The following is a 10,814-nucleotide window of genomic DNA, read 5'->3' as shown; positions in this document are numbered from 1 at the left end:
TTTGCAGACGAATTCTGCCAGTGAGTGCTATTAGAGCATCAAAGAGATTCATTTTCCGAGCGACTCCTCCCTTTCCCCCGCCTCCAGAGGGCGTGGCAACAAAGCGCGGGAAAACTCGACCTTGACCCCACCCCCACTCCATGCTGGGGGCGGGGAAAAGGGAAGCCCTTAAATGGGAAATGGAGCTGGCGGTTCCCCCCAGCCCATACTTAGGTCGCCTATCAGTTGCCCCTTTAAGGCCTCTTTGGAAATGGCCCAGGCCACGCCAGCACTCCTACGTCACCTCCCCCGCTTCCGGTCCGGGAGCCCTTCCCAACCTTTAGGTCCCGATTCCTTCCACGCTCCAAATCCCGTGCCCCGTCCACGCCCTCCCGCAGAGGGAGGAGCGACGGGTTACGCTGTCGCCCAGGAGCTGGCCCGCGCGAGGACCCCATCCATCAGATTATATGGCGATTTAGACGGTGGGAAGACCGCGAGGAAATGGTCAGCGGATGACGTAATGTTTGGGGTGGCGTCCCATTCTGTAACTTCTGCACGGCATCAGTGACACGGGTTTAGCTTGAAACAGCGCAAAAGGACCTACACTTCCGTGCTCCACTTCGACTCAATGCGGTTCTGCTCTCAGTGCCCACCACACAGAAGCTGGGTTCCTTACGTTCGCGAAAGTGAACTGCAGCTTCAAGCTTCGAGCGGCCAGTAGGGAGCGAGGGGCGGAGACGCACCTGGGTGCTCCCCCCTCCAGTAGGAAAGCCGGGAAGCAGGCTGGCTTCTTTCTAAGCGACAGTGGCGGAGGCCAATCGTTTACGAGACTTGCAGATGGGGCAGACGGACCCCGGCGCAGCCAATGGGGAGAGGTATCTTCACAGGGCCTCGGCCCCTTGCCCAATGAGCATAAGAGGACTGTGCGGGGCTAGTTCCGAGCGGCAGTATTTAGGGCCAACCCAGTGCGGGGCTGGGAGGGACACAGGGCTGAGCGACGGGGGCAAGGGCCAGTGGGGAGTGCCAAAACGGGCAGCCCAGACCTGGAGCGCGGAGGGAGGAGAGGGAGTGGGGAGGCCGAACCGGAGAGAAGCAGGAAGTAGCGGCGGCCGCGGGGAGGGCGGCGGTGGCGGCAGCGGCTGGAGGCGGGTAGAGACCGCCGGGTCTCGGCCCGCACCAGGAGCGGAACAAGTAAGCGTGCCTAGGGTAAATACCCGCCCTTGGCTCCGCCCCCTGGGGGGGGCGGGTAAATACCCCCGCCCCTCCCCCACTTGGTCAACTACCCCCTTCTCCGCGCCGCCCCCTGGGGCGGCTTCTAGGAAGGCCCAGACACCGCCTCCATCCATTGGGGCGGATGGGCGAAACTCCTGGCCTGTTGAAAGCACAGTCCCTAGCCGGGTAAACCCCCAGGAGGGTCGAGAACCCCAGGTCCTGGCGCCCCCGGCTCGAGAGGCACCCGAAGTGCGGCCCGGAGATTGGAGGCTGCGGGATGTCGCGACCTAAAATGGTGTCCGTTCCCGGGGATGGGGGCGGGGGAACTGGGCCAGGCCGGAGCTGAACCTGCACCCCGACTGGGTGCGGGTCAGCGCCCGGGCAAGACTCAGGCTTGCGCCCCCGGCCCCCTGCACACCCCCCGATCAGTCTCCAGTCTTTAGCGAGCCTCCGGGAGTGCGCGGCGGGAGGAGGCTCCGCTGCGCCCGGAGGGGAGGGGACGAGGTCCGAGTTGGGACGGACCCCAGCTAGAGAGCTGAGAGTCGCGCAGAGACCGTCCCCTCTCTCCTCCCCTCTTTTCAGCTCCCCACCCCATCCTGTGTAGTCCTGGGTCCCCAGGTGCTGCGCAGCAGCTCCCAAAGGGCCTGGCCTGGCTGAGGCCCGGCCTTCGCTTCGCACGCCGGTGCGAGTGAGAGAAGCGCCGCGCGCCTCAGTTTCCCTTGTAGTTTCTCTTGTGTACACCCCGCCCCCTCCTCGAAACCCGGGACTTGCTCCCCGCGCCGGCCCTCGGCAGATGGCAGGGACTTAATTCCGCCCGCTGCCCAGCTTGGCCTCAACCTAATCTCCGCCAGCCCCTCGCCCTCCTCTGCGCTGCAGGCCTTGGGCCCGGGCAAAGGTCAGTGGAGCCCCCACTCGACCTGGGCCTGTTCAGCCTCTTCCTGTTCAGCCTCTTTGGCTTTTGGGGAACCACAGAGGGAAAGGGGACGGGGGAGATAGGAGCCCTAGAGACAGGGCTCAGCAGTCGCAGGAAGGCCTGATCCTCCTTGGCCTTGAGCTCGGCGGGTTGCTTGGTCGACTGTCTGGGTGGGTGGCCATCGGATGACCTCTAAGTCACTGGGACACCCAAGAGGGAGGTGGCTGGCGGGTGAGTTCGCAGGTGTTTTCTCCTAGTCCCCGCTGGTCTTCGCTGTACCAGTCCACTTTTCTGAGTACCTGAGTGGAAGGTAGCTCAGGCCTCTGGTCAGGAGGGAACCAGGCTTAGGAGCCAGGCTTATAGAGACAAGCGTTTTTGCTTAAACCCAGATTCTGCAGAATTGAATAGGGTGGGGGTGAGGGAAGGACTCCCCCTTTGGTTTTGCTGCCACCCCAACCTTGGTCCCAGCAATCCCCGCTGCCACATGCTGGGACTGTCTCTAGTTACAGTCTGAAGACTGGAGAGAGGTGGGAGAACTGGCTGGGAAATGGTCTGCAACCTGGGCAGGGAATGGATAGAGATAGACTCTTTAGTTGCTTCTTCGTAGATACAGAAACACTCATGGGGAGACACTGGTAGGGGACAGACCTGGGTCTCCCACAAACTCTGAGCTGGCCTGCTTGTTGGATTAGTGCCACATAATTCTTGTGGGATTTTTAATTTTATTTTTTTGCACTCGGCCAGGTTGAGGCTAGGTGAAACTTCCTGGGCTACTGTTGCCACAGGAAAATGGAAAGGGTGAGGAGTTTAAGTTAGGGGATGGAATGGGGTGAGGAGCTCGGAGCAGAAATGGTGGGTGAGGGGTGAGGGAACCTGGCTTTTCCCCACTGTGGCAGCTGTGCTGGAGAAGTGTGTATGTATCCTGGGAGTTTTAGCCTCGAGAGAGCAAGATGGGGAGGGGTGGAGAAGGAAGGGCTGGCTAGGGGAGGGCCAGGCACTCTGGGGAAGGTAGTGAGCGAGCAGCAGGTGTTTGTGACAGGAGAGGCCTAGGCTGGGGCCCTTATGACCAGGCTGCCATCACCATTTTCCCCTCTGTCTCTTCTCTTTGTCTCTTTCTGTTCCTGTGTCTTATTCTTTCCATCTTGGTCTCTTGGGTAATTTCCTTGAGTCCTTTTCTCCTTGCTGACCAAGCTCTAGATCTCCAAGTGCCAGTGATGGCCCAGGTGCCCTAGACTTGATCCTGCATGACCCCTGACTCTTGCCTCCGACCCCAGCCCTAGAGTTCCAGTGCTTATTCCTTTCCAGCTCCTCCTTGACCTGACATGTCCTTGCTTGGTTCATCTGGAATAGTAAATCATATTCTCGGTGTGATTCTTACATTAGCAATTTCGTATCATGCTCAGAATAACCCTATGATACATAGATCACTTGTGCTCTCTGTCTTGTCCTTTTTTTTTTTGAGACAGGGTATCACTCTGTCACCCAGGCTGGAGTGCAGTGGCATGGCCCATCACAGCCTCGACCTCCCGGGCTCAGGGGATCCTCCCATGTCAGCTGGGAGGCGTAGCTGGGACTACAGGCACGTGCCATCATGCCTGGGGAGTTTCACCATGTTGCCCAGGGTGGTCTTGAACTCCTGGGCCCAAGTGATTGGCCTCCCAAAGTGCTGGGATTACAGATGTGAGCCACCACACCCGGCCATTTGTATCCTCTTTGAAACAGCAAAAGTAAGGCACTGAAGAAGCTTGCTTGTACTGCAGGCCCCTGATAAAACTGAACGAGGATCATTTCTTAAGTCTTGGCTTACGGCATTGTCCCTTTGTACACGTAGCCTTTCAGATTTCTGTGGACCCCAGAAGATCCGTGAAGAATATGAATTGATTCCATATGGACATGAATGAGCCCTTAAACCTAGAGCATCATGTACATCATCCTCCTTAATAATAGTATCGATTATTTGGTTCTATGCTGGGGACAGGAGGGGATGAGATGGTTTCCACCAGAATGGTCCCTGAGCTCTATTACCCTTCCCTGTTCCCTGTATTTTTTTTTTTTTTTTCTGAGACGGAGTCTTGCTCTGTCGCCCAGGTGGGAGTGCAGTGGCACGATCTGAGCTCACTGCAAGCTCCACCTCCCGGGTTCAAGCAATTCTTCTGCCTCAGCCTCCTGAGTAGCTGGGACTACAGGTGCGTGGTGCCATGCCTAGCTAGTTTTTGTATTTTTAGTAGAGACGGGGTTTCACTATCTTGGCCAGGATGGTCTTGATCTGACCTCGTGATCCGCCCGCCTCTGCCTCCCCAAGTGCTGGGATTACAGGCGTGAGCCACCGTGCCCAGCCCCCTGTATTTCTTTTTTTTGAGACAGGGTCTCGTTCTGTCCAGGCTGGAGTGCAGTGGCGTGATCTTGGCTCATTGAAACCTCAACCTCATGGGTTCAGGCGATTCTCCTGCCTCAGCCTCCTTTGTAGCTGCGATTACAGGCATGTACCATCACACCTGTCTAGTTTTTTGTATTTTTAGTAGAGACAAGGTTTCACCATGTTGGCCAGGCTGGTCTCAAACTCCTGACCTCAAGTGATCCATCTGCCTCAGCCTCCTAAAACGCTGGGATTACAAGCATGAGCCACCGCACCTGGCCCCTTCCCTGTATTTCTAAGAACTCTCTTTTCCCCTGCTTTCTCTGGATTTTGGAGCCCACCAAGGTATGGACACTAACCCTCTTCTGATTTTAGGGTTTGGCAAACCTAGCAGCTCTGTAGGGATTCATGCTGTGGCGGAGGTGTACCTAAGTTGGAGTGTATGTGGGTTCTGAGAGAGGATAAATATGGAGATGCTGAGGGACGAGCTCCAGGATCTCTCTTCTAGACATGTCAGTTTCTCCTCCTCATTCCTGTTTTCATCAGGTCTGGGACCTGCCGATATGGGGGATATGAAGACCCCTGATTTTGATGACCTCCTTGCTGCCTTTGACATCCCTGACATTGATGCGAATGAAGCCATCCATTCTGGGCCAGAAGAAAATGAGGGGCCAGGAGGCCCAGGGAAGCCAGAACCAGGTGTGGGAAGTGAATCTGAAGACACAGCAGCAGCCTCTGCTGGGGATGGCCCTGGAGTTCCAGCCCAGGCCTCTGACCATGACCTGCCACCGCCAGACATTTCTGTAGTCAGTGTCATTGTCAAGAACACTGTGTGTCCTGAGCAGTCTGAGGTCCTGGCTGGAGGCTCAGCAGGAGATGGGGCCCGGGCTGCTGGGGTAACTAAGGAAGGGTCTGTGGGGCCTCATCGAATGCAGAATGGTTTTGGGAGCCCTGAACCTTCCCTCCCAGGAACTCCCCACTCTCCTGCTCCTCCCAGTGGGGGCTCCTGGAAAGAAAAAGGCATGGAAGGCAAAACTCCCTTGGACCTGTTTGCTCATTTTGGCCCTGAGCCAGGGGACCACCCGGATCCCCTGCCTCCCTCTGCACCCTCTCCCCCTCAGGAGGGGGCTATGACCCCACCTCCTTTCCCCTCTTCCTTTGAGCTGGCCCAGGAGAATGGCCCAGGCATGCAGCCACCCGTTTCTTCCCCACCATTGGGGGCCTTGAAGCAGGAGAGCTGCAGCCCCCATCATCCCCAGGTCCTAGCCCAACAAGGCTCAGGCTCCAGCCCTGAGGCCACGGACATCCCTGCCAGTGCCTCACCTCCCCCAGTTGCTGGGGTGTCCTTCTTCAAGCAGTCTCCAGAGCACCAGAGCCCTCTTGCCTCCCCCAAAGTGCCCGTCTGTCAGCCCTTGAAGGAAGAAGAAGATGAGGGGCCAGTGGACAAGTCTTCCCCAGGAAGTCCCCAGAGTCCCTCTAGTGGGGCCGAGGCTGCAGATGAGGACAGCAATGACTCCCCTGCCTCCAGCTCCTCTAGGCCTCTTAAGGTGCGGATCAAGACCATTAAAACATCCTGCGGGAATATCACAAGGACTGTAACTCGGGTCCCCTCAGATCCTGATCCACCTGCCCCCTTGGCTGAGGGGGCCTTCTTGGCTGAGGCTAGCCTCTTGAAGTTGTCCCCTGCAACACCTACTTCTGAGGGTCCAAAGGTGGTGAGCGTACAGTTGGGTGATGGTACAAGGCTGAAAGGCACTGTGCTGCCTGTGGCCACCATCCAGAACGCCAGTACTGCCATGCTGATGGCAGCCAGTGTGGCCCGCAAGGCTGTGGTGCTGCCTGGGGGGACTGCCACTAGCCCTAAGATGATTGCTAAGAATGTGCTAGGCCTGGTGCCCCAAGCCCTGCCTAAGGCTGACGGGCGGGCAGGGCTGGGGACTGGGGGACAGAAGGTGAATGGTGCCTCGGTGGTGATGGTGCAACCTTCAAAGACAGCTACTGGGCCAAGTACAGGGGGCGGCACAGTGATATCACGGACCCAGTCCAGCCTGGTGGAGGCCTTCAACAAGATCCTCAACAGCAAGAACCTGCTCCCTGCCTATAGGCCAAACCTGAGCCCACCAGCTGAGGCTGGGCTGGCCCTGCCTCCCACCGGCTACCGCTGCCTGGAGTGTGGGGATGCCTTCTCATTGGAGAAGAGCCTGGCACGGCACTATGACCGCCGGAGCATGCGCATCGAGGTCACCTGCAACCACTGCGCCCGCCGCCTGGTCTTCTTCAACAAGTGCAGCCTGCTCCTGCATGCACGTGAACACAAGGACAAGGGGCTCGTCATGCAGTGCTCACATTTGGTCATGAGGCCTGTAGCCCTTGACCAGATGGTGGGGCAGCCGGACATCACACCCCTGCTGCCTGTAGCTGTCCCACCTGTCTCTGGACCTCTGGCCTTGCCTGTCTTGGGCAAGGGTGAGGGGGCCATCACCTCCTCTGCCATTACTACAGTTGCTGCTGAGGCCCCTGTCCTGCCGCTCTCCACAGAGCCGCCTGCTGCCCCTGCCACCTCTGCTTACACATGCTTTCGCTGCCTGGAGTGCAAGGAACAGTGCCGGGACAAGGCTGGCATGGCAGCTCACTTCCAGCAGCTCGGTCCCCCTGCCCCTGGGGCCACCAGCAATGTGAGTCACCTTTCACAGCCCTTCTGTGGGGACAGGATCTAGGAAGGCATTGGGGGCTTGGTTAGAAGTAATGGAGACAGGACACTCCTCACCAACTTTCCTTGTTTAACCCACTCGACAGGTGTGCCCAACCTGCCCCATGATGCTCCCCAATCGCTGCAGCTTCAGCGCCCACCAGCGCATGCATAAGAATCGACCCCCCCACGTCTGTCCTGAGTGTGGGGGCAACTTCCTGCAAGCCAATTTTCAGACCCATCTCCGGGAGGCCTGTCTGCACGTCTCTCGCCGTGTAGGATACAGGTGCCTCGGACCCTTCCTCCATAGAACTGTAGGGTTTCGTGTGTCCTAGCCTCAGCCTCAGATGGCCTTTGAAGGTCCCCCATCTTCCCTGCTATATCCCTCAGCCCTGTTGTTTTGGCAAACTCAACCCTGAGATAGTACGTCCTGCCTTCCCGTTGTCACCCATGGAGATGGAGGGAAGCAGGGCCACCTCTGGAGCTCCAGCTCTCCCTCGGCAGCCTCCCTTGGGGAACAGCCTCTGCACCTCTCTCCTTTCTCCACCTTGCTCATACTCCACTACTGATTTCCTTCTTGTAGTCTACCCAGTCCCAGAAAATAAATGTATGGTCCCGGGGTGGGCACAGAGATGCCTCCCACCTCACCACAGGGCCTCCTGCTTCCTCCCTAGGTGCCCCAGCTGTTCAGTGGTGTTTGGGGGTGTGAACTCCATCAAGTCCCACATCCAGACGTCGCACTGCGAGGTTTTCCACAAGTGCCCCATCTGCCCCATGGCCTTCAAGTCTGGGCCAAGTGCCCATGCCCACCTCTACTCCCAGCATCCCAGCTTCCAAACTCAGCAGGCCAAGTGAGGCCCGGGGGAGGGATGCGCCGGGCCACGGAGGGAGGGCTGGTGGGGCGCAGGTGGGGAGGGGCTGCACCCAACCCTGCCTGATGTCTGCACTGTCCTCACCTCAGGCTGATCTACAAGTGCGCCATGTGCGACACAGTCTTCACTCATAAACCCCTCCTGTCCTCACACTTCGACCAGCACTTGCTGCCCCAGCGTGTCAGTGTCTTTAAGTGCCCGTCTTGTCCTCTGCTCTTTGCCCAAAAAAGGACCATGCTGGAACATCTCAAGGTACAGGAGCAGAGGGGTGGGGGATGGGTGCTTAGCTGTACTGACCTGGGGCTGGGGCCACATACTTCAGAAGTGGGGGGCTTTGGCACAGCCAGGCCCTCCCCCACAACAGCACCTCCCTTGTCTCCTCTCACAGAACACCCATCAGTCTGGGCGCTTGGAGGAGACTGCTGGGAAAGGGGCCGGGGGTACCCTGCTGACCCCCAAGACTGAGCCTGAGGAGCTGGCTGTTTCTCAGGGAGGGGCAGCCCCTGCTACTGAGGAGTCGTCTTCATCTTCAGAAGAGGAGGAAGTACCCAGCTCCCCTGAGCCCCCCCGTCCAGCCAAACGGCCTCGGCGGGAACTAGGGAGCAAAGGCCTCAAGGGTGGGGGTGGGGGGCCTGGAGGCTGGACCTGTGGCCTGTGTCACTCCTGGTTCCCTGAGCGTGATGAATACGTGGCCCACATGAAGAAGGAGCATGGCAAGGTGAGTGTGCCCCAAGGGGAGTACCATGGGCTGGGGGCAGCATTGGGACTGCCAGTGTGACAGTGGGGATGGGGTCCTGGAGCCTGGCTCTGACATCTACCCTTGCTCTCCTAGTCAGTGAAAAAGTTTCCCTGTCGCCTGTGTGAGCGCTCCTTCTGCTCTGCCCCCAGCCTGAGGCGCCATGTCAGAGTTAATCACGAGGGCATCAAGCGAGTTTACCCCTGCAGGTAAGTCTTGCTCCCCGCTTCCTCTTCCTGCCCAGCACGTGACTCTCCCTACATGCCAAAGTACCTTTGCACCTGTGACGTGTCTTAAGTAGCCTGATGGTTGGGGTTTCCGTCTGCTCCGGCAGCCCCCTCCTCGGAAGCAAGGGCCCTGGCCTTCGGGCTTTGCCCCTGCTGCCATCCTGTACTCTCCCATTTCAGGTATTGCACAGAGGGAAAACGCACCTTCAGCAGCCGCCTGATCCTAGAGAAACATGTCCAGGTCCGGCACGGCTTGCAGCTTGGGGCCCAGTCCCCTGGCCGGGGGACCACCTTGGCTCGGGGTTCCAGTGCCAGAGCCCAGGTAGGCAGAGGCCCGGCCTGCTGTGCTAGAGAGTGGGAAACTGGAAGGTAGAGACCATGGCCTCAGGAAGCGAGTGTGGGGGTGCCAGGGACAGTGGGGGTGGTGGTAAGGCCCAGTTTCTTCCACTTTTCTTCAGGGGCCAGGTCGGAAACGCCGCCAGTCTTCTGACTCTTGCAGTGAGGAGCCTGACAGCACGACACCGCCAGCCAAGTCCCCCAGGGGCGGACCTGGATCTGGAGGCCATGGCCCCCTGCGCTACCGGAGCAGCGGCTCCACAGAACAGAGCCTCATGGTGGGGTTGAGGGTGGAGGATGGTGCCCAGCAGTGCCTCGACTGTGGCTTGTGCTTTGCCTCCCCTGGCTCCCTGAGCCGGCACCGTTTCATCAGCCACAAGAAGAGACGGGGTGTGGGTAAAGCCAGTGCCCTGGGGCTGGGGGATGGGGAGGAAGAGGCCCCTCCATCAAGGTCTGACCCTGATGGTGGAGACTCTCCCCTGCCTGCTTCTGGAGGCCCGCTGACCTGTAAGGTCTGTGGCAAGAGCTGCGACAGCCCTCTCAACCTCAAGACCCACTTCCGCACGCACGGCATGGCGTTCATCAGGGCTCGGCAGGGGGCTATTGGGGACAACTAGTCTCCGAGCCTGGGACTAACCAGCCCCTTCCTCTTGGAGCTTGGTTTTCCCTGCTGCTGCCTGATCCCTGGGCTGGGGAGTTTCATTAACATTAACATTTTGTTAATTCCTGTCTCTCCACCCTGAAGAAGAGCATTTGAGCATTATTCTAGTTATTTGCAACCTCCCTTTGGGTTTGGCCCTGGAGTCCTAGTAAAGTGGACCCTCCATTTCTCCTTTCTGAGCCCAACACTAATTAATTTTATGCTCCTGCTGCAGAACCCCCAGTGTGGGCCTGGGGGTGGGAGGATGGGACTTAGGTATGCCTGCTAGACAGGTTCAGTGAAGGACTGATGGGGATGTTATGGATGGACACACCCCTCCACAATTCCTTCAGGCATGGACTGGAACTTTCCTCCTCTGGGCCGGGCCCTGCCCTAGTGCCCCCCGCCCCCCAACCCCAACTCACTGGCACTCTAGCCCCCTACCCCTGCAGTGCCTTTCACTTCTTTTTTTCCCCCAGAAATCCAGGGTGGGGGTTGGTAGGGATGAGTCCTGTCAAGGGGGCCACAGGAGAGGAGGGGACAGGCTCTCAGGAATCCTTTATTCTTGTAGTAATAATAATACTAACAAACAGTGGAGGAACTAGGGAGAAAACCAGACCATTAAAACTGTTTGTGGTCGAATCTCCATTCAGGACTATCTTTTTCTGTGACTTGGACAATGTGGACTTGAAGCGGGTGAGAGAACATGGAAGGCCCTTCCTTCTCAGGGAAGAGGTGGTGGTGACCAAGACAGGCAGGGAAAAAGCAAACCTCTTTCTATGTGGTGCCTTTTGTATCTTGGACACTGAGGCATCTGTTCATACCTCATCACCCATCTCCCCCTGCACTCCCCC

The 10,814-nt window shown here is 58.2% G+C and overlaps 1 protein-coding gene across 4 annotated transcripts; it reads left to right on the top strand.

The window, feature by feature from the left end:
• Positions 1-272: 272 nt before the first annotated feature.
• On the top strand, positions 273-10,608 carry ZNF687 (zinc finger protein 687). Of its 4 annotated transcripts, none has more exons than XM_009244492.4 (9): positions 273-854; positions 5,007-7,135; positions 7,257-7,435; positions 7,824-8,000; positions 8,111-8,273; positions 8,410-8,739; positions 8,854-8,966; positions 9,165-9,306; positions 9,443-10,608. In XM_009244492.4, exons 1-9 carry the CDS (start codon positions 845-847, stop codon positions 9,935-9,937), a joined length of 3,738 nt encoding a protein of 1,245 aa, XP_009242767.1. In that variant the 5' UTR covers positions 273-844; the 3' UTR covers positions 9,938-10,608. The 4 variants fall into 4 exon arrangements, with proteins under 4 accessions (XP_009242767.1, XP_063583721.1, XP_054384206.1 ...); XM_054528231.2 differs by lacking the exon at positions 273-854 and adding an exon at positions 1,088-1,185; XM_009244498.4 differs by lacking the exon at positions 273-854 and adding an exon at positions 1,354-2,086.
• The last annotated feature ends 206 nt before the right edge of the window (positions 10,609-10,814 follow it).

Source organism: Pongo abelii, chromosome 1 (assembly GCF_028885655.2).
Source record: "Pongo abelii isolate AG06213 chromosome 1, NHGRI_mPonAbe1-v2.0_pri, whole genome shotgun sequence".
Lineage (NCBI taxonomy): Eukaryota > Metazoa > Chordata > Mammalia > Primates > Hominidae > Pongo > Pongo abelii.
This window is presented reverse-complemented; position numbering and strand designations above follow the sequence as displayed.

Coding starts and splice junctions, on each gene's coding strand:
- ZNF687 (XM_009244492.4), top strand. Junction 8,001..8,110: donor TTCCAAACTCAGCAGGCCAA/GTGAGGCCCGGG, acceptor TCCTCACCTCAG/GCTGATCTACAAGTGCGCCA. Junction 8,274..8,409: donor CCATGCTGGAACATCTCAAG/GTACAGGAGCAG, acceptor CTCCTCTCACAG/AACACCCATCAGTCTGGGCG.